The sequence below is a fragment of the Sander lucioperca genome, chromosome 11 (genome assembly GCF_008315115.2).
Source record: "Sander lucioperca isolate FBNREF2018 chromosome 11, SLUC_FBN_1.2, whole genome shotgun sequence".
Taxonomy (NCBI): Eukaryota; Metazoa; Chordata; class Actinopteri; order Perciformes; family Percidae; genus Sander; species Sander lucioperca.
Window position 1 is genome coordinate 20,236,845 of NC_050183.1, and position 22,122 is coordinate 20,258,966.

General features: G+C 38.9%; 1 protein-coding gene across 3 annotated transcripts in view; it reads right to left on the bottom strand.

Moving 5' to 3' along the window:
• Nucleotides 1-22,122, bottom strand: part of LOC116039153 (contactin-associated protein-like 4) — a 113,101-nt gene that overhangs the window by 86,348 nt on the left and 4,631 nt on the right. For all 3 annotated transcript variants that reach the window (XR_004102270.2, XM_031283954.2, XM_031283953.2), the window contains exon 2: nucleotides 9,399-9,509. Coding sequence is in view for 2 of the 3 variants with exons in the window: in XM_031283954.2 (XP_031139814.1) it covers nucleotides 9,399-9,509 (111 nt within the window). In the remaining variant the exon portion in view is untranslated. The remainder of the gene's footprint in view (nucleotides 1-9,398; nucleotides 9,510-22,122) is intronic.

The window sequence follows — 22,122 nt, forward strand, 5'->3', positions numbered from 1 at the left end:
GCCATACAGTTCATTAGCTGTGAAAGAGGGCGTGGCTTACGCATAGGGGGCGGGTCAAACCATCACCAATGAAGAAGCAACTCTCTGCTGAGTTCAATGACACCTCACACAAGACTCTACGCCATACAGTTTATTAGCTGTGAAAGAGGGCGTGGCTTACGCATAGGGGGTGGGCCAAACCATCACCAATGAAGAAGCAACTCTCTGCTGAGTTCAATGACACCTCACACAAGACTCTACCTTAAACGGTTCAAATGTTATGAAAGGGCCGTGGCCTGAGTAAGTGGGCGTGGTTATATCATAGGGGCCAGCTCATTATCACATGTAGACCACACATTCTAAGTTTCATGTAAATCAGATGATGTTTGTCATATAAGGTGCATTTCCTGTTGCCAGCGGGGGGCGCTATGACCAAAAGTCAAATACGGCCTGTAGGTGTCCTCAGGCCTGGACCCTTGTCAATCCTGAGAATTTTCGGGCAGATACGACAACGTACACTCAAGTTACAACAACTTCTTTGTTCATTGCTAAACACTCAAAATGGCCGCCACGCCACGCCCACACCGTCTGACGAAAAGTTTTTCTTTTAATAACTTTTCATCTTTAAGGTGTTGGGATGATACAGACCAAGTTTGAAGTCCATCGGATGAAATCTCTAGGAGGAGTTCGTTAAAGAATAGCACCTTGTCTTTTGGGCCTACTTCCTGTTGCCACTAGGGGGCGCTATGACTTTAAGTAAATATCGGCATTTATTTGTCCTTAGGGTTGGACTCTTATGAATCCTGAAAAGTTTCGAGCCAATCGGACAATGTACACTTGAGTTACACCCACTTCCATTTTCGGCGGCGAAACAAAATGGCCGCCCCGCCACAGCCACGCCCTATGACGAAAAGTTTTTCTTTTAACAACTTTTCATCTTTAATGTCTTAAGATGGCACAGACCGAATTTGAAGTTGATCAGATGAAATCTCTAGGAGGAGTTCGTTAAAGTACGACATGTGGAAATGGCCAAAATCGCACTAATTTCGAACTTTCAATTCGAAATGGCGGACTTCCTGTTGGGTTTAGGATATGGCTCCAATGACGTTTTGTGTGCGTCCTGACTTGATACACATGTGTACCAAATTTCGTGAGTCTACGTTAAACGCACTGCAGGGGCTCAATTTTTTTAACTTTGTAGGGGGCGCTAGCGAGCCATTTTTGGGCGCCTATTCCCGAAACCCTTAAAATACGTAGATTATCACCAGACTTGATGCGATCGCCAAATTTGGTGAGTTTTTGAATATGTTAAGCCCCTCAAAAAGCCAATTCATTTGCCGGGAAAAAGAATAATAATTCCTTCATTTTCAATAGGGCCTTCGCCGCTGTCGGCGCTCGGGCCCTAACTATGAATAATTGCAAAACAACTCTCCCATCTAATATAGATGGTGTGAGTGGTCCTGATGAAATTTCACAGTTATGGCAGAAACAATATTATGAACTGTTAAACTGTGTAAAAAGTAATCTGTTTGTAGTGGATAATGTAGAGTTTAATGATGATGTTGTTGTCACTTCTGCTGAAGTCCATGAAGCAATATTGAAGTTAAGAGATAATAAGGCCTGTGGTCTGGATAGTATTACAGCTGAACATCTTAAACTTGCCAGTAAGAAACTGTGCCCTCTGGTAGCTATGTGCTACACAGGTTTTTTTGTTCATGGAGCGTTACCTGATTCTATGCTCTCTGTTGTGCTAGTACCAGTTATTAAAGAAAAAGTGGAGAAGCTGAACAGCTCAGATAATTACAGGCCAATAGCTCTGACCAGTGTTATGTCTAAAGTTCTGGAGACAGTTACATTGTGCAGACTTGAGAGGTACGTCCTGTCTACCGAAAGCATGGCACTGATTTATGTATTTTTGCACTAAAGGAAAGTTTAGAGAAATATAATAAGTAATATATATATAATATAATAGGCAAAATTCCACAATGTTCATGTGCTTCATTGATGCTTCTAAAGCATTCGATCGTGTTAAATTATTTTTAAAATTGTCTAAAAGTGGGGTCCCTGTTTTTTTAATAAGAATCTTGGTTTATTGGTACTCACATCAGACAATGTGAGTGAGATGGGGGAATGTAACATCTGTTCCCTTCCAAGTGACCAATGGTGTCCGCCAGGGCGGAATTCTGTCTCCTTTTCTTTTTAATATGTATATGAATGATTTGTCTTTGATTTTAAATGCATGTGGGACAGGTTGTTGGGTTGGTGACTCACTAATTAATCACCTTATGTACGCAGATGATGTGGTCATTTTTAGCCCATATAGTGCTGGTCTCCAACAGCTTCTGAGAATATGCACACAGTATGGTGCTGATTTTTATATGAAATACAATGCCAAAAAGAGTAAGATCATGATTATCAGGAGTAGAGAAGACAGACAGTCAACCTTCCCTGACTTCTGTCTCTCTGGCACTGCACTTAGGGTGTGCAGTGAGATTACATATTTGGGCCATATTATTGCAAAAGACCTGTCTGATGATAAGGATATCTATAGGCAGCGTCGGAAGCTGTATGCTCAAGCGAACATGCTGTGTTGTAAGTTTAGCATGTGCTCTGTATCTGTGAAGATCTCACTCTTCAGAGCGTATTGTACACCTTTGTATACTGCCTACCTGTGGTGTCGTTATAAGCAAGGCAGCATTAGAAAACTCATAGTGGCTTATAATGACAGCATGAGGCTGATGCTGAGAGCTCGTTTGTCAGTGTCGGGGTACCTACCTGCTCTGCTGTTTTATGTAACCTGATGTATAGATTTATGTGTAGGGTATCTGAGTCAGAAAATAACTTGATTACTGTTTTAGCTAACCCTGTACGCAGTTCTGTCAGATTTACTTCCAGACTGTGGAACCATTGGCGAACATGTCTGTATGTCAGACACTGAACATTGTGGAAGATTTTGTATTTTTGTATTTGTATTTTGTATTTTATGTTATACTCTGTGTGTTTTTTTTATGATATGGATCCCCCTGGGTCTGAAATAAAGTTTATATAATCTATTAACCTTTTTGTGAGGAAAATCAGGTTGCCACTGTGAAGGACATTTTTAGCAAGACTGGCCTCATTATTTTGTATTTTAAGGAATGACATGGCACAGTTAAGGCCCATTAATAGTGGAGGTGTGTGGTACCAAATCCTACTGTAAATGGTTTTTTTTGCTCTTTTTGATGTGATATAGAATCAACCTCACTTAATGTGAATTTGCTGTCTTGATTAAATAAACAATATCCTCGACACTATGCTCAGATGATGTTCTGCCCCATGAATTTTGGTGAAATTTGAGCATGATCATTTATCTGCTTATATTGGCTTGGTGGCTCAGAGTGCAGACTGTACTCATGGGCCAACGTTCGCATTATTCAACTTAGAAGCTGCTTTTTATTGAAAGTGAGGTTTTACTGAAGTAAACAGTTGCTCAACATGGGCTGGTCTTATTCCTCTTTAGCAGTGTAGTTTACATCAAAAATATTTTACCCTTGTTGGTGACAAAAACATCATACGTAATTAAGTTTGTTGCTGAGACCATCGGCTTTGAGCCTATGCCTCCTTGTCCTCTAAGCCATAGCCGTGTGTTAGAGAAACCCTGCTGAGCTCTGTGTCAAAGCTCTCCCCAACTTCAGGACATGCTAATTGTCCACTTTGCACATTGTTATGCACCTGGAAGTAATGTGATTAAATGTCAGTGCAGGACCGTTGCTTCCTCCCGTTGCTGTTGGCCCCATTCAGTGTCCAGCCATAGTAGGTCACAACACTGGAAGTGGAGCCAGCGCCGTAATGGGATTAAATGGTCGTAATGTGTGAACATTCCTGTCAATGCCAGGCCCCATGACCAGCCAAGATGGGACTAACTGGCAGCCCCGAGGGCCACGTAGGAATGTGGGAGTTTTGTGACCTCTACACCCCAGTGGGTCATTTGGCCTCTAATAGAGATTTGATTATCACTAATAATCTGTTATAACTACTTTGTGATGGACGAGACACTTTGACGGGCTATGTTCTTCAGTTTTGCTTTCCTCTATCCTTGTTCAGCAGTGTGGGGAGTCAGTGAAGTCTTCTCCTGGTGAATACCAGGTGAATGTGTATTGTCTGGGTCAACATACATATTTTGACATATATTGCTGATATTTTCTGGTTTTGCATTGCACAAAGACACACCATATGCTGATACTGTATACTAGATGCCAGTGATTCCTAAGCCTTTTTAGACCAAAGCACCCCTTCATGTCATGGCTCCCCAAGCCACCCAAAACCCCAATATCACATATGTACACAGATGCTTAACAATTTTATATTATAAATTAAAAGTACGGCCCATTCTCAATCTCTCAGAATAAAAACCAACAGGTGCTCTCCAGATTTACAAATAAATATTGAATTTAAATAAACGATGAAGAACATGGCAATCCACAGGTCTGACTCCACTGACAGGGAACGTGCAACACCAGAGTGAATGTGCTTTTGGAGAATGATGGATATCCGTCTTCCACAAGCAGCCAAAACCTGTCCGTTCAGCCATTAGTCAAGTAGTGTTCAGTCGGATTTTAGTTTTGTTGTTGGTAGTTTTGATAGTTCTTGCTTTTTTCTTCAGTTTTGATATGTTTGAAGACCTAATATAAAGCAAAATTAATGTAAATGTCACTGATTTTTTAATATGGTGAATTGCTATTAAAAATGCACAATAAATGAGCAATGATATAATAAATCCTGCGGCACCCTTGGTCCGTCCTTAAGGCACCCCACTTTGTGAACCATTGCTGCAGGCTGCTGGAATGGGTCCAGCTGTATGATTGGCTTTATGTTTCGCAGTGCCTACAGACCCAAGAAATGAGCACAACAGTTTTGTTTTGATATCAATGTGTTGGAATGTCTTTACAGGGGAAAAAAACTGTGCAGCTGTCACAATTAAACTTCGTACAAGTAATAGAAATCCTCGACTCCCGGGTGACTCTGGCACCACAGTCAGCCACTAAGCTAAATGAAGAAACCTGAAACTGGGTGAATGATAACTCTGGTTTATACCCCTATTATATAGGGGAGGTGGCCCTGTGGAGAGTTTGTGATGTACTACTCTAATAAAATTTCAATGCATTTCTATATACAATACAGATGGTTGGCAGTAATGGCTGTCCTTTTAATCTATCTATCAATCTATCTATCAATCTATCAATCTATCAATCTATCTATCTATCTATCTATCTATCTATCTATCTATCTATCTATCTATCTTTGTATTTATCTCTGCCTCCCTCTCTCTATCCCTTGCCTCCACAGAGGTACTGTATCTCTCAGACTGTGTGAATCCAGCTGAGGTTTGCCTTTGATGTTTGGTGCTGTGTCCTGTAGAGAGGCAAAGACTCCCTCCTGCACTGAGGGGGAAATGCACCACTGAACAGAAAAGAATGCTTTCAGTAAAAAGAGGGAGATTCAGTCGAGGGACTTTGCTTTTTCTTCCGTCTGCTCCCAACATTTCACTGGCATGAAGGTGCTTCTTGACAATTGATGTCAACAACTAACTGAGTGCATAAGGTTTAGGGCTGTGCAAGACTAAACTTTTTATGGAGAATCGGCCCCCCAGACCCCTCACTGTTTATGCTTTGAAACACAACTGTGAAAAAATGGAAATGGTTGTAGCTGTAACAGGAAAAGGGTAAAGACAAGTGTTAACCATGGACCTTGAGCTAAGAGGAACCTCTTATATGTATCCCTTTTCGACCACACAGTTCCAGGAACTATGGAATCAGAGGAACTAATCTTAAAAATAATTATACAAATTGCCATTTGTGTTTTCATCACATCTGAACAACTGTGAAGATTAGGCAAATTAGAACAATGAAGGGTTTTGAAAAAACACGCTAGCATTTGAAATGCAATATTCACACACAAGGAAACAACACAGTCACATTGATGTCCATTTACTGTCGTGTGACTCTGATGTTTGAGTGACAAAGGAGAGATACAAAGATGAAAAAGGAGATTAAAAACTCCAGAACGTTTGTCTCTAAAGTAAACAATCTACTGAGTGGTCTATGGTATCTGTGATTTAGTATGTATGTGCCATTTAAGCTTTCAGCATATAACGTTGTGTTTCACTTGTTCACTCGCTAGCTCTCTCAACCGCTGCATGCTCTTTCCCACTCTCTTTCTCACTCTGTCTCTCTAATGCTTTCATCTCATTACACAGTTGATTTAAAACACAAACCAACGAAATAAACTTTAAAAATATCACTTTAGTTAAAGGTCCAATATGTAATATACATGTATTTACTGTAATAAATCCCAAAATGATCCCAATGCGTCATCAGATATTAAGGAAACATGCTAAGTTGAAAGACTATCTTTACTGACAACAATGCTAATGCCAGTATTTTCTCCTTTTGAAATTTCCGTTCCGTCATTCCGTCAATTTCTGTTTGTGTTTTGGCCTGTGTGTTGTTATCAACTGCCTAGTTTGACAGCCAGGCCGGGTTGCCAGATATACCTGTAAACACGTAAACCCAGCGCGCTACAGCTGTAACGTTAGTACAGCCATGAAAGCAGCAAACAAACAAACAGGATCAACAGAGATAGATTCTATCTGACATAAAAAAACAGCATGTTTGTAACAGTTGTGTGACCAGAGACGTAACAAACCCCGGGTAAATATTGGAGATGTATTTGAAAAATGTAGACAGCTTAGAGCCCAAAAGGACGTTGAGTTGGCTAATTTCCTCCTGAACAGGTAGCTAAGCATTAGCTTCAGGCTAATTTATCACAGCTACAAGGGATGGGCATTTTATGTCATTTTAACATTCGTGTATCACATTGAATTAAATAGCTAGAGTACCCAAGTTGGTTACTCGCAAAAACAATTGAGACACAGCCAGTAAAGTGATCCCGACTGGCCCTGGTTAACGCCGCCATGCTAACCCTGCTAACTGCTAACGTTAGCGGAAGACCCATAGACTGTATATAAGAATGGACCAACAGATCCCGTTGCTCTGGACGGAGACCAGTGAAGGCCTTTAGAAGCACTTTTCTGGTGAGCGCTGAGCGTTACTGCGCAGCCTCCAACTGAGAGAGACGACGTAAATGTGACGTGAGCAACCTGTCTGAAAGTTGTAAGTCTTCTGGTAGCTGTGCCAAGAGAAATCTCAATCATTCCCAATCTTGCAGAGACGGAGAGTGTAGGTATATGTAAGGAGATAACATGGACACAGGCTAATTATTGCTAACTAAAATGCTAGTTAACATTAGTAATTAAACTTAAACAGCTAATGTAAGTCTAAACTGCCTGCGAGCTTCTCCTGTACTATACGGTAATTCCTCTACTATGCGACAGTAAGTCGCGTGGTTATGACACAATCGTTAGCCTATTTTTACAAAAACGTCTGCTACGGAGCCATAACGTGAGGTACAAGGTAATGGAGCCTTTTATACATTGTCGTGTTTCTTTAGAAATAAACAATGGACAAATAAAGTCTTTAAACGCTTCAGATGTAAAGTTATTCGCTGTCAAAGTGACGCCAAAATGAATGGCAGTCAATGGAATGCTAACGGGGGGTGATCGCTTTGTAGCATCAAAATGGCGCCATAGGAGATTCGAGCTCTGAAGCGAAGCTTACCCCCTTGGGAAGACCAGGCAAGCGGACCACAGCTGTTTACAACGTGTAGCCAGTTCAGCTGCCGTAGCCGACAATGGTGAGTTATTTTAAGCCAAGAGAGGAAGGCTGTAAATCGGGAAGAGAGGACCATGAGTTTCCAGTGTGTTTAGCGATTGTTGCCGTAATTCTAAGCCAATAAATTGTGTTCAGTCGGGTGGAGAGGACGGCAAGGTAGTGTTATTTTTAGCGGTTGCAACCGTAATTCTAAGCCAAGGAAGTGTGTCTGTCCATCAAGTGGAGAGGACGGCGAGGTTGTTGTGTTGTTAGCAGTTGCTACTGTTTCTTATTTTTCTTTCTTTTTCTAAGACAAAAAGTGTGTCTGTCAGTTGGGTACAGAGCTCTGCATGAGCACGGGCTTTTATGACTGTCAATATATCCAGAATCTAACATTAGTTACTCTGCTGTGCTGTGAAGTAATGACTGGCTATGTGAGACAAGTGTCTAGCAACATTGTTGGATGCTGCGGTCTCAGCCTGGCAACCTCTGTGAACTTCGAGTCTGGGGAGGAGGGGGCGACGACTCTCTCCAGTATTTTGAATTTGTACTGCAGTAACTATTTTAAACAATAGCTGTCAGTATTACATATCGCACCTTTAAAGTTAAAGTGCATGATATGATATAGAGGTGTGTCTCTTACTAGTCAAGATGCTTCAATTCAAGTCAGACAGAAAATAGTCTAATAAACTGCAGTGAGTGAGCTCCTTTCCAGGGGAAAATCTGGATCTGGACTTTTTTTTTCTAATATTAGATAACATTTATGTCAAAGGATTTTACTGCTAGATTAACTCTGAGTAATACATTCTGGGTAATAAAGTCCCTCAAACCTTTAAAACTTAAAACACTCGGGTTTGCCAAGGTGTAAAGCTTTCTAGTGCACCAAGTAAAATATGTACCGTGGTCAATGTCTGGATCAGCTCAGTCATTATTTATGACAATAAATCTGCCTTGAAATGTGCCACCACTACAAGTGGTAGTGATGGGACGTTTGACACTGAGGCACCGAAGCTTGTATCACTCCCGCAAAGCACACTGGTTCGAAGCAGTGTTGGAGCTTGTATCGAATTGAAATAACCACGTGACTGATGACGTCCGAAGCTTCGAACGTCACTGAAACTCCGGAAGGGTTGACTGGATTCATGTCGCTGCGTGCTTACCAACGGCCCGTTACAATTCACTGGAACATCGCGGGGTTTATGAGTGTGGCTTGCAATTTATTTGATTAGCCTTTTAATGGAAATTAGCCTACTTACATACACCTGTACGTAATTCTACGTAGCGGTAGAAGATGGAATTGTTGCTGCAGTTTATTGAATCCATATTTAGCCTAATTAAACATACTTACATTCAAATCCTGATCACAGTAATTTATATTATTATATTATGTTATATTCAAACATAGGCTTTATATTTTTAATTCAGTCATGTCCTGTTCATGTCATTTAATTCAAGTTCAGTCATGTCATGCCATATGCATGTGTCCATTCTGTCTCTCCTATGTTCATGTTGTAGCTTCGTTCGAATGTGTCGAGTTCATAGCCGCTGTCATTTCTGCTGACTGACCACCAGATGTCACTGTGTTGTTTTTGATGCTTTGATGCTTCGGATCATTTTGCGATACAATCAGGAAGAAGCTTCAGAGGCTTCACAAGGCTTCATTCGCCCATCACTAACAAGTGGTAAAATATTTAAGCTGGACAATAGACACAGCAAAGAATGTTTTCTCACCTTCTCTCCTGTTGACCTTAGCAAAGACCGGCCCATGACTGCTGGTTAGCTGGGAGGAGCTTCTGAATGATGACAGCGGCAGATTGGCCACCAGTGGGCTGTCACATACCTCTGTTAACCAATCACAAAGAAGAAAAGACAGTTTAGAATCATTGATCGTGTCATTGAACCTATGGATCAATATGTTACAGTGTCACTTTAACATTGGTGGTAAGCAGACTGAAGGAAGCAAGTAAGATTTCTTCTAATAGTTTAACCTTTAACTTGAAGCTCTCTCAAGTACCCGGAACAGATAATTGAAGGTTGAGGCAGATAATGGGTCACACAGAGCAGGAACATGAATAAGACAATTTGGTTTCAGAGTGAGAGGAAAGTCAGCGGAGACCTTTTCATGCCTCATACACTTTGAAAAATGATGTTCTATTTGTAAACACTTTTCCTTGATCTTGATGGAAAACGTCATGAGATCTAGGAAAGATGTGAAGGAAAATGCATGCAAGGACTCAGAAAAAGACAACTGCGCTGCTCAGAGAATCCAACTGCACTTACACTAGGCTACCTTATTATGTGAACGACGGAGGTTATTGATGTGAAACTAAAATGTTCCAAAGATGAACTACTAAAAGTGCGTCTTAGATACTTTGCACTGTGCCTTCTTACCGTGTTGTTTCATGCAGGCTATTATTAACGTGGATAACCCACTAAACAAAATATTACTTCATCACTAAGTTTGGAATTAAAATAATCATACTTTCATCATATTTTACTATAATCATATGAAATAATTGGAAAATATATGCAAGATATTGTTTGTGTGCGTTAATAGCTGAATGGTGCTTTAAATGTTGCTGTGGCAGGGAACTGTGGGGCAGCATTTTCTCCTTTCCTTTCTTAAAGGATGGTCCAGTGTAACACCTATGCTAAAGATAAGAAAGGAAGCATTAAAGCACCTTTCCATAGATATAGAGAATTCGACCAGCTCTTATCATGGCTACCACTTAGATACTTCCGGGTCATTTCACTCTGTTAGGAAAATTCCTAAGCTAAAAAATAAGACTATTCGACAGCAGCCAGTAAGTATAATGTATGTACACGTTACGGTGATGCACCAACAAACAACGCCATGGCAACAGTCCTTCTACTGGGACCTATAGAAGCTACCCTGGAAATCCAGAGTTCTCACGAGAGCACAGTTTGAATTTGCTCAGCAAGTCACTCTGGCATTCAGTAATAATGCTCATTAACTTGTAGCCGAGCTGCACCAATCACATCGGTGTATCTGATATAGGCGGGCCAGAGGCGAGCTAAACAAGTCATTAGTAAACATTGCAAGATGGCTACGGATGAACACCAATTTTTTTAAACGGCTTTGGCCGCTACAATGAACGAGTTAGACTTGGCTTTTTATCTAAAAGAGGAACAGAAGACGGTGCTCGAATCGTTCCTTTGCAAGAAGGATGTTTTTGCTGTTTTACCGACCGGATACAGCAAGAGTTTAATCTACCAGTTAGCTCCGCTGGTAGCTAGCTGCATACGTCACCCCGTGTATTGTTGTGATTGGTCGTAGTGTTATCCAATTGCGTGCAGTGAGATTTTTCAAATGCGTGCTTGGTGCCGACCCTCGAGTTGGGCTGTTTTCATTACTCAGTGCCAGACCCTTAATCTTTTGGCTTTGGGTCTGGATTTCCAGGCTATATAGAAGCAGAAAGTTACGGTAAATTGCAAACCCTGAAGTATCAAAATGAAGGGTATAAGTGTGACAATGTTAAGCATTATCAAACAGAATGCCTATTCAGTATTCAGTATGCTCCTGTGTTATAGTTACAGGAAGGTAATGGTGTTAAATATATCAACATATTGCTTGATATGGTTTTACAAGGAGTATTTTTCTGTGTAGCCACAGTCTGATCCTTTATTATGATGCAGATAAACAACACCAGTATATCTACTAACAGTGCAATACACTATTGGTAGTAATCATGGTATAATGTTAAAATGCACACTTTACTTGTATTGTTTATTTTGTACATTTGTGGTGACCTTTTCATTGTTTTCATTGACTTATTTCCATCATCATCAGAAGATTGTCAGTTAGCAGTATAAACTGATTTTTCAATTGATTTGTCCAAGACTTGACTCTGACTTGCGCTTGCGTTAATCGACTTTTGAGTATCTGCGTTTGATGTTACCGCATTGATATTAAAAACACATTAATATTGAGTCTCTTTTGCTATCTTTTAAATACATTCTTCTTTTAATGAAACAGAGACAATACAGAAAAGCACAAAGACTTGTGATTATCAACGGATATGCTCTTTGCTACTGTGTTGCTATACGTTAATGCTGTAAGGGCCACTTCAATACAGTATACAATAGTTTACATGGAAAGTAGGAAGCCACCTGTCCAGTAGAAAATCTATATCAGCCAGATCTATCCTGCTAAAGAGTCCTTTCAACAGGAGCGGTGACTTGATTTGCCATGTATCCATGGGCGAGCAGTTTCCCCAGAATACCTGATTATTAACTAATTATCAAATGTCCACTTGTTTCCATAATTACTGCATAAGTGTCTGGAATTTCTTTTTTTAACGAGTGTTGTTTTCCACCACTGAGAAGAGAGCTACTGTAGTTCCAATTATTTACAACCCATTCAGAAGTGCCATGTTCTGTCTCCCTCCTCCAACAACAAGGCTTCAGCTGAGATTACTTTGTCAACATTATTGTACTTCATTTCAATCACAGAGGGATTTGCATTACCTGAGACTATAAACCACAGACTGTTGACAGTTTTGAATAGCCTGTCATATTCTAGTCTACTTGGTCTATTTCCTCTTGTCTCTGCAGACACTTCAAAGCTTGTTTGTGCATTTCCATTCAAGTTTAGGCCATTTGCTGCATCTTCAGACAGAAAGATATCCACAAGAAACTCACGGCTTTGTGTGGTAGTGCACAATAATATATTAGAAAATCTTTGAACCATCATCACTCGCTATTACCTCCTCTGCTCACCCCTGATGTGTTTGTTAATTGGTATTCATGTGTCAATTCTCAATTTTCAAACCTTTGGTTAATGTTTCCATTTGATTTCAGATGGAAAAAAAAAAGATTAAATGCAGCACTCCAGTTTGGCTTTTAGTTTTAGAATACTGATGTATGTGAGCTGAAAAGAATGTCTATTGACCGTTCACTATTAGGATCTATCAGAGAGTATTATTTTGATTCATCAAAAATGAATCAAAGTTTTTTTTTTAAATCCCTCCTGATTCTGATATCTAATTAAAGAAAACAACATGTATAGTGTAGATATTGGTGGATCCTAACACCTTTCATAATGCTGCTGTTTCTTTATCCCCATCCAGCCAGGTCTGAAGCTGACAAAGACACAGAGCAAGCTGTGGATTATAGCGGAGCACCGATACAGTTGAATTAGTGTCGAGAGGTGACATAAGACCGTAGGGGGATAATGTGTCGTGAGAGCACTGCATTGGCAAGAATAGCTGGTTTGAAGAAGCAGAGGTGTTTAAACAGGCGAGGCTGAGGAAAATGAAGGTAAAAGGCTGCTGAACTGTCAGACACGGATACATGGATCTAGAAAGCATTTCTAAAACAGAGCTACAAAAAATGCACAGTTTATTTACTCAATTCTTGACAGAAGGCTGTAGACCGACTACAGAAGGGGATTTGATTGCAATACAGATCGCATTTACAGAAACCTAAAATGTCACAAAGGGTTGTAAGGACATGTAAGTACTGCATTCTGCAAGTCAATTACCAAATATTTGTATGATTGATGCAAGTCAAATGACAACACTGAGATGCGGCTGGTGCCTTTTGCGCTTGAGGCACAGGGTTAAAGGTGAGAGAGAGAGAGAGAAAGAGAGAGATAGAAAGAGAGACTCGGTATATTCCCTCTGGAAATTCAAATCCAAAAAAGGTCAATTAAATTTTGGCAGCATTTAAATCAAGCTGATAAAAATTCCATTGCATACAAAGCTCTCCTGAGCAACCAGCGGGGTTCAGATGTCCACCCCCTGGACCAGCTGGCTCAGAGGTACACGGAGCTAAACACAGTCAGTAGTAGACAGACAGGTAGAGAGAGAGACAGGTACACGGAGCCTCAGAGCCGCCACAGACACAATCCTCAGTCTTCAAATCAAAAGATTTGAAACTAAATTAAAAGACGAGTATACAGAACAATGGCAAAATGAAAATAAAATACAACACAAACTCCTCTGTTATCAATCCCTGAACAGAGATATCCAATTGGCCGAATATCTCAAAACAAAAAATCCAAAAGAAATACGAATTTTAACAAAATACAGAGTCAGTGACCATGAGTTGGAAATTGAAAGAGGTTCGACATTTAAAAGTGTGGAGACCAAGAGAGGAACAAGTATGTACACACTGCCACCAGGATATCGAAACAGAATTACATTTCCTATGTACATGTCCCAAATATGAAATGAAATTTGAAAAACATATACCAGGCTTCACTACCTACACTGAGGACAAAAAGCTTCCTTTTTTATTAGGGGAAGATAAAAGCACGGCATGGCTAGCAGCTAAATATGTCTTCTCCTGCCACAATATAAGGCTAAATAAATAGAAACTCGTATATATAAGAATTATTTATACAAGTTATATATTATATATATTTTTTTATTATTTTGTTTGTCTGTATTCTTTTTTTTATATATATATTATTGTTTCAATGTACCCTTTGAGGGACATGCACAGAATGTGTTTAGTATCTGCATCTATATCATAATTATCCTGTTTACTTGTATTATTATATCAGATGTATTGACTCGTTGTCGTTGTTTATATATATATATATATATATATATATATATATATATATATATATATATACAGTATATATGTTTGTTCTTATGCTTTGGCAACACAGATGCATTTTTTTTGTCATGCCAATAAAGCAACATGAAAATTGAAATTGAAAATTGAGAGAGAGAGAGAGAGAGAGAGAGAGAGAGAGAGAGAGAGCGAGAGAGAGAGAGAGAGAGAGAGAGAGAGAGAGAGCGAGAGAGAGTCCATCCATCTGCAGTATATCATCCAGTTTACCATTTTTAGTGAAATAACAGAGTGCCCAGAGAGACATCAGATCCAGAGATGCTGAATACTGATGAGTATTAAGGTAAAACTAAAAGGTAAAAGAGTTCAGTGTTGACTTGTTGCTCTCTCTCTCTCTGTCTCTGTCTCCCTCTCTCAATTTTTCAATTTCAGCTGCTTTATTGGCATGACAAAAAAAATACATCTGTGTTGCCAAAGCATAAGAAAAAACATACATATAAACAACAACAAGGAGTAAATACATCTGATATAATAATACAAGTAAACTGGCTAATTATGATATAATTGCAGATAATAAACACATTATGTGCATGTCCCTCAATATATAAATATATATATACAATTTTATATAAATATAAAAAGAAGATTAATAAAAATGTTAATATATACTATTCTCTACTTATTTTTGCCTTATATTGTGGCAGGAGAAGACATATTTAGCTGCTAGCCATGCCGTGTTTTTATCTTCCCCTAATAAAAAAGGAAGTTTTTTGTCCAAAGTGTAGGTATGAAGCCTGGTATATGTTTTTCAAATTTTTGGAAATATTTAGTTCTTAAGTTTTCATAATTGGGACATGTACATAAGTCCTGGTGGCAGTGTGTACAGAGACGTTCCTCTCTTGGTCTCCACAATTTTAAATGTCGACCTCTTTTAATTTCCAGCTCGTGGTCACTGACTCAATTGGATATCTCTGGATTGATAACAGAAGAGTTTGTGTTGTATTTTATTTTCATTTTGCCATTGTTCTGTATATTCGTCTTTCAATTTTGTTTCAAATCTTTTGATTGATAACTGACGATTGTGTCTGTGGCGGCTCTGAGGCTCCGTCTCTCTCTCTCTAACTGTCTGTCTACTACTGACTGTGATGTTTAGCTCAGTGTATCTCCGAGCCAGCTGGTCCAGGGGGTGAACATCTGAACGCTGCTGGTTGCTCAGGAGAGCTTTGTATGCAATGGAATTTCTCTCTCTCTCTCTCTCTCTCTCTCTCTCTCTCTCTCTCTCTCTCTCTCTCTCTCTCTCCCCCTCTCTCTCTCCATCTCTCTCTCTCTCTCTCTCCACACACACACACACAAACACACATGCACAGTAATAGAATCTAACAACAATGTCAAGTGGAAAACAGCTGTGCTTGTGTGTCTGTCTTTACAAACCTCTCATCCAAAGAGGTGCCAGAGACAAAGGTTTATTATACACTGTTGGAAACACTGCTGAAAATTAAAATGCGCACAAGAGCACAAACATCCACTACAACACTAAGCAACATTTCTAACTTTAGGAGGTAACACTAAAATAAATAATTTCAAACCATACCCTACACTGTAAAGATCAACAGAACTACAGCCATGCTAGCAGCTCTGTGAGGATATACTTAGACACAAATGTGCTAAATGCTAACTTCAGCATGATAACATACTCACAGAGATGTTAATGTTATGTTAACATAGTGGTGTTTAGCAGGTTATAATGTTAACCATGTTCACTATCTTAGTTGATAGGTGATATAATCAAACCAAATGTATTTTCATATTTCATATTTTGTAATGTGTTATTGAAAGAATCTAGGTAAAAGTTCAGAATGATGTTATGCAGTCTTATGCGTGAGAAGCTGGATCTGATCCAGATGTTGGCATAGGAGAATAACAGATACAGAAGAGGCCCTGATTGAACAGCTGTCAAGAGTGTTAGGTTTTCTGTCATTCTATAGTGAATAACAACTTTAGGCACAGTTAACCTGAGAAGAGGCCTACAGGAACTGTGTGTCTTACAGTCTATGGGAATAACATATTTGTTATGATGAGATCATGTAAGGGTTTCCAGATGGGGTTTCCTGGGGGGCGACCCCAGAAAGTATAAAATCTATAGCAATCCTATGATCTGAGAGACACTCTGGGTACATGCATCTTGTGTGTACACATGGTTATCTCCTTCAATGCTGTGTGTGTGCAATATTGAATAAAGCTGTATTTAATCTGAAATCTGACTCGTCATGATGAAGTCTCCACCATCTGTCTCCAGAGAAAGTGAGAGAACCACCTCTCATTAGTTTAGCATGTTAGCAAGCTAACATTTGATAATTAGCACTGAACACAAAGTAGTACATTTGAAATACTGGGAATGTAATTAATTTTGCATGTATTTGATCATAAATCAAAGTATTGCACAAATTGAAATGTTGACCTGATGATGGCACTAGATGAAAGGTCAGGAGAAAAAAGTTTTTACAATTCATCCTCTGGGGACCATGGATGTGTGTACCAAATTACAGAGGAATCCATTGTAAAGTATAGCAACATTATAACCTCATGGTGCTAGAGGAAAAGTCAGAGGATTGCCAAAGTCAATAGGATTCTACCTCTGGGGAACATTAATCTTTGTACAAAATTTCATGGCAATCTATCAAAAATGTGTTGAGTCTGGACCAAAGTGGTGGAAAGATCGACCCGATAGACCAACATCTCCATCCAAAGAAAAGGACCTCAACTATCAAACACTTTGGTTTCTATACAATGAACATTATAGTTTTACTAAGCCTCGAGCATGGCTGTAACTCTAATCTTGTTTCTAAGGAAGTATTACTCAAAGTTTATAGTTTCCTCTAAAACAGACCAAATTACGCCCACTTTGTACTACAAGTCAGCTGTGCTTGATAGCAGGTTTCCAAAAGCCTTTATAAGTAAATTAACCTAACTTATTAACTCAGTTTGTGACTTTCTATCTGAGTTTTGAGGTGTCCACTAAAAGTATTTTGATGAGTCATCCAGAATTGCTGTCAAGCAGTTTGGCTGAGACTGATATAAATGCTGCAGACTGGCCTGACAGCTTAAATGAGACGCTCTGCTGTCGGTCTGACTGCTGACAATGAGAGAAATAGTTGTTCCTCATTTCCAGCCCTTCATCTGTCTGTTGATGACACACCAGGCAGGCCCCGTAATTCTGCTGACTCTCACCATCTAAGACCTCCCCTGTTAGAAAATCACATAATACGCTTGTAGGTGCTGTTCTCTGCAACATAATGAACTACTTTTTCTCTGTGAGATGGTATGAAAACAATGCTGTAATTTTCTTCCGTGCTAACTGCATTAATATGTGGCTCCATGGGAGGCAGACCTAATGAGCAGAATTAGAACGATCAAAAGAAAACTGCACTGTAACAAAGCAGCAATTAAAACATTTATCTGTCTGCGAGGTTTAACCCTTATCACATTAGCACACATGCCGAGTGCTGAGACAAGCAACAAAATAAATGACTGCTAAAAACATCAGTAATGAGAAGGGAGATTCAAAAATCATTCACAATGAAATATGTCAGTCTTATGCAGATTTGGGAGAATTGCTGCAGGTTACATCACTTCTACTAATGGACCCAACGGGAGGTACTACATGGAGTATGTGATGAGCATTTCATTAATGGATGATATTTGCATTTCAAAATAGGGACAAGAAATTGAATGGTATTTTTTTCTCATTGAGAGGACATTAAGTCACTTTGCTAAAAACATTTTTTTTTTTTTTTTTTTTAAAAAACACTACAAATTATCATGCTCTTCTTTCTTTTTTGCCTCGAGCACTAAGGGTTGGCTTTCCCTATTATTGGAGAACTAAAAGTTTCTAAAACAATGTTTTTAATGATACAGCAAAGCATTGCCTTCTTTTCTGAAAGACAACAGTTGAGTAGGACACTGTGGGTAAATTGCAACAAGTCTTCCTAATTAAACTACAAAATATGTTGTAATTGACCTGCAAAATGACACATAACACATGGTTTGGGTTAAAATAACTACTCTGTTTAGAGAAAGAGACCTTTGCCATCATGGTTAAAATAGGAATTTCTTGGTTAAGGTTAGGGAACGACTGCAGTCTTTAAAGGAAACCAATGTTGACTGTTGGTGGGTAACAGGAGATGAACAGCAGTGTTTTTCTTGTTTTGTTGATCCACCCACCCATCCACCCCGACCTCCTCCTTCTATACTTTGTGGCTCTATAACAAAGTCTCACTACCTTTACAATCAGCTGAAACCCCTTAACTACACACAGGTGATCTCTGTTTCACTAATTATGTCACTTCTAAAACCAACTGGCTGCACCAGTGAGGATTCAAGCATGTCCTTTTATGGAATTAATAATTTGGCAAACATGTATTTTGTATTTGTCTGTCAATCAGTGAAAAAAGCGGCATTAAATACTTTGATTCAATGTTCTAAAACAATAACATGAAAAGGTTCTCTATGTTCAAAGTCACACAAAAATACTACATAAATTGAAATACTAAAGTACATGCTCCTGACTTCTATTTTGTTGTATTTGCTTATTTGTGAACAAGGACAGAGTTTCCTTGGGTGAGATCCAGCAACTGAAAAACCATTCCGTTCCCCAAGGCCTCTTTACCAACTCTCACATCTTAAATAATAGCCTTCGATAAATGCTTGTTGTAAAAAAAATAAAATTCAAGGTTTATTTTACATCCTGGGTTATCTTTTTTGTAGTTTTGGTCATCATTCTTGTTGGTCATATTTAACATAACTGGACTATAAACCTGTCTGATGTAAAATTTTACCATAAGAAAATGGGGTGATGACCTACAGAAATAGTATTAATTTGATGGTGTCTTGTTTAGGGTGAGCAGAAGTTTAGTGTCATTACATAAGGCTCTTTTCCCAACGAGGGGGAGGTCAGACCAGAATCAGTTCATGAGTAAGAGTCCTGATGGTTAATACATGTACAGGCGTTACGTATTCAGAATATAAATTATGAGTAACTGTATTCCGTTACAGTTACAATTTAAATAGTTGGTATTTAGAATACAGTTACATTGTTGAAATCAATGGATTACATGACGATACTTCTCTGTTTCACGAGTTTATTCACTCTCGCAACTCCATGCATTTCCCAGAAGCCCCAATATGAAAACTAGCTGAAAATTAACTATTTGCGTGATCACTGATAGAGGTAGAGATGGAGCCGGAACCGGCACAACAGAGCCAGGGCAGGAATGCGTTTCTATCTTGGAAATTCAAACAGCATTTCACATTAAAGAAAGAGAAGGGAGAACGAAATATAACTGTGCAGTTCAACCTCTGCTTGCCAGCAACCAACCTCCTTTTAGTGTCCAAATTACTCCACCTCCAACCTGAAGAAGCATCTTAAAGTAAGTTTTTTTTTTTTTAATTAGCCAAGGGTAGTCATCTACTGTAGTTTTACTGGTCACCTTGCTATTTTATAGTTGACGTGCGACTTTACATTCTCCTACGTGCTGATTTACTAGCCCCAGAGCCGTTGAAAGACTGACTAGCCCCGTTTGACATGCTAGCTAACGTTAGCTAAAATTAGCTCATGGTAGCTTAGAATGCGGTTAGATTTTTGTAGTATGCAGTTCGGGACTACAAATACAAAAATCTATCTGCTTGTTTAGGTACACATTCAGCCAGTTGGAACAGAAGAACACACCAGAATAGGCCTGTTTAGTAAGCTGTATGTGATGGCCGCATTCCTACAATTATAAAATGCAATTCAATGTGGAAGTAATCCAAGTATTCAGAATACGTTACTCAGATTGAGTAACGTAACGGAATACGTTACAAATTACATTTTTGGGCATGTATTCTGTATTCTGTAACGGAATACGTTTTGAAAGTATCCTTCCCAACACTGGTTATGATTACTATTTTCAAGAGGCACTTACATGGCCTGCTCCCACTGCACCACTCCACTCCTCAAGCCAACAAACATAAAGGCTGTCATTTAATCAGAAAGGAGGAAGGTCAAAGCAGCAGGTTAAGTAATTATTAATTATAGCTAATCTGATGTTAATTTGCTGTTTAATTGATTGAGACGTGAGCAATGACGGAGGATCAGTAGTACAAGGCTTGCAGTAACACATTACTACATTGTATAACAATTTCTTTTTAACTATAACTTGAGTCTTATTTTGGCAGTTTGGGGTTAAGCAACATTGTTAGGAAGTAAAAGTCATATTTGCCCAATAAACGCTGATAAATAAACTACATTTTAAAGCTATTCATCTTTTTTTACGATAAGGCGCCATGCTTGTAGTTTTACTACTAGATAATCTGTTAGAAAGGAAAATAGCAAAAGATCTGGCGGAAAAAATGTGACTGCAGTTTTCAGGATGAATAAAAAAAAGTCTGTTACACGCACATGACATCTATTAAAATGTTCTCTAATGTACTACTTTGCTTTGTTATTGGTTTACTCTAACAGTTAAAGCTAAGAAATTAGATCAACATAATGGAACCTCACCGAATATTAGATGTTTCCATCGTGATAGGCTATTTAACATTAAAAACACCTAAAAGAATTGAGTTGCTGATACATCTTACATCCTACTGTATGAATTTAGTTCTGGTCACAGATCATCATCGTTGCCATGGAGAAAGTGACAATGTCTTCAAATAAAGCACTTCACCTATTTCACAACAGCAGGGGGTTTTATCAAAGAAAAAAGGCAATTGCATAAAAAAACAACCCAAAAAACATGTTACAGTAATGTCACCCCACTGGCAGGAAAGTACCATGATACAGAAAAACAGGACTTTATTGCTGAAACTTGTGTTGCTGTGCGCCACAGAGCTGCGTGAAGGTGAGATGAGGGGTGTCAGACGAATTAATCTGACATCTCACTCACACACACACACACACACACACACACACACACGAAAAAAAGAAAAACCTACCGATGGGTGAAATGAGAGAAGGAGTTTGGAGTGTCACTGCATGGCAAGACAGAAGGCACTGAACCAAACTCCACTTCTTTATTGTGTGCATTCCCTCTTCTACAAACTCCAGCTGTACTGTAGTCCTTTAAATCATACATCTCATGTTTCACTTCCAATGTTTGGCTTGAGCTCAGCGTTGTCCACTGTTACCACCTGTTTACTTAATAATGAACGTAATTTTGGCCATATCATTACATTTGGTGGAAGGATCACATTGATCTCCTTCAGTTAATAAAAACAAATTCCTAAAACTTTTTGGTATATGAGACATTCAAAACCAGTTGGAAAACCCCTACAATGCACAATAATCAGGGCAGATTATTATTTTTTTTGTTCTTGGAAAAGGGGATAGGGAGAAATTTGCCAGGCTTAAGAACTTGTGATTCAAGTCAATAATTTCATTGGCTGGTGATTACTAATGTGGGACTCTTTCCCTGACATGGCCTATAATTGAAATATTTAAGTAGATATTATAATGATGACTAGTTTAAAGCTGCTATGATCAATATTTCTATAAATTATGTATTATCATATTAAATTGACAACTGTTTGCCGTTCAGTCAATGTTGTGTTTACAACCTGTTGTACTGCCCCCAAGTGGCCAAAGAAGCAATTAGAAAATGAATGCGGGTTTGAAATCATACTCTTTTAAGCAAAGCAAAAAATATAACTTTGGTGCTAAGCACTCTTTACACTTGTTAATCAAACATAATGCACTGTAAGTTCTTTTTCCTGAAGGTTTCTGTAAATAAAAAAGTAAGTTTTACTGTGGTCTTTGTCTTTCCTCCTAGGGGTTAAATGCACACAGATGTAAGGAGATAAAACTAGTTTGGAATCAACTAGTTGTTAAGATGAGTTCTTCTGACTTCCAGTTTGGGTCTGGCCTTCAGGAAATTGT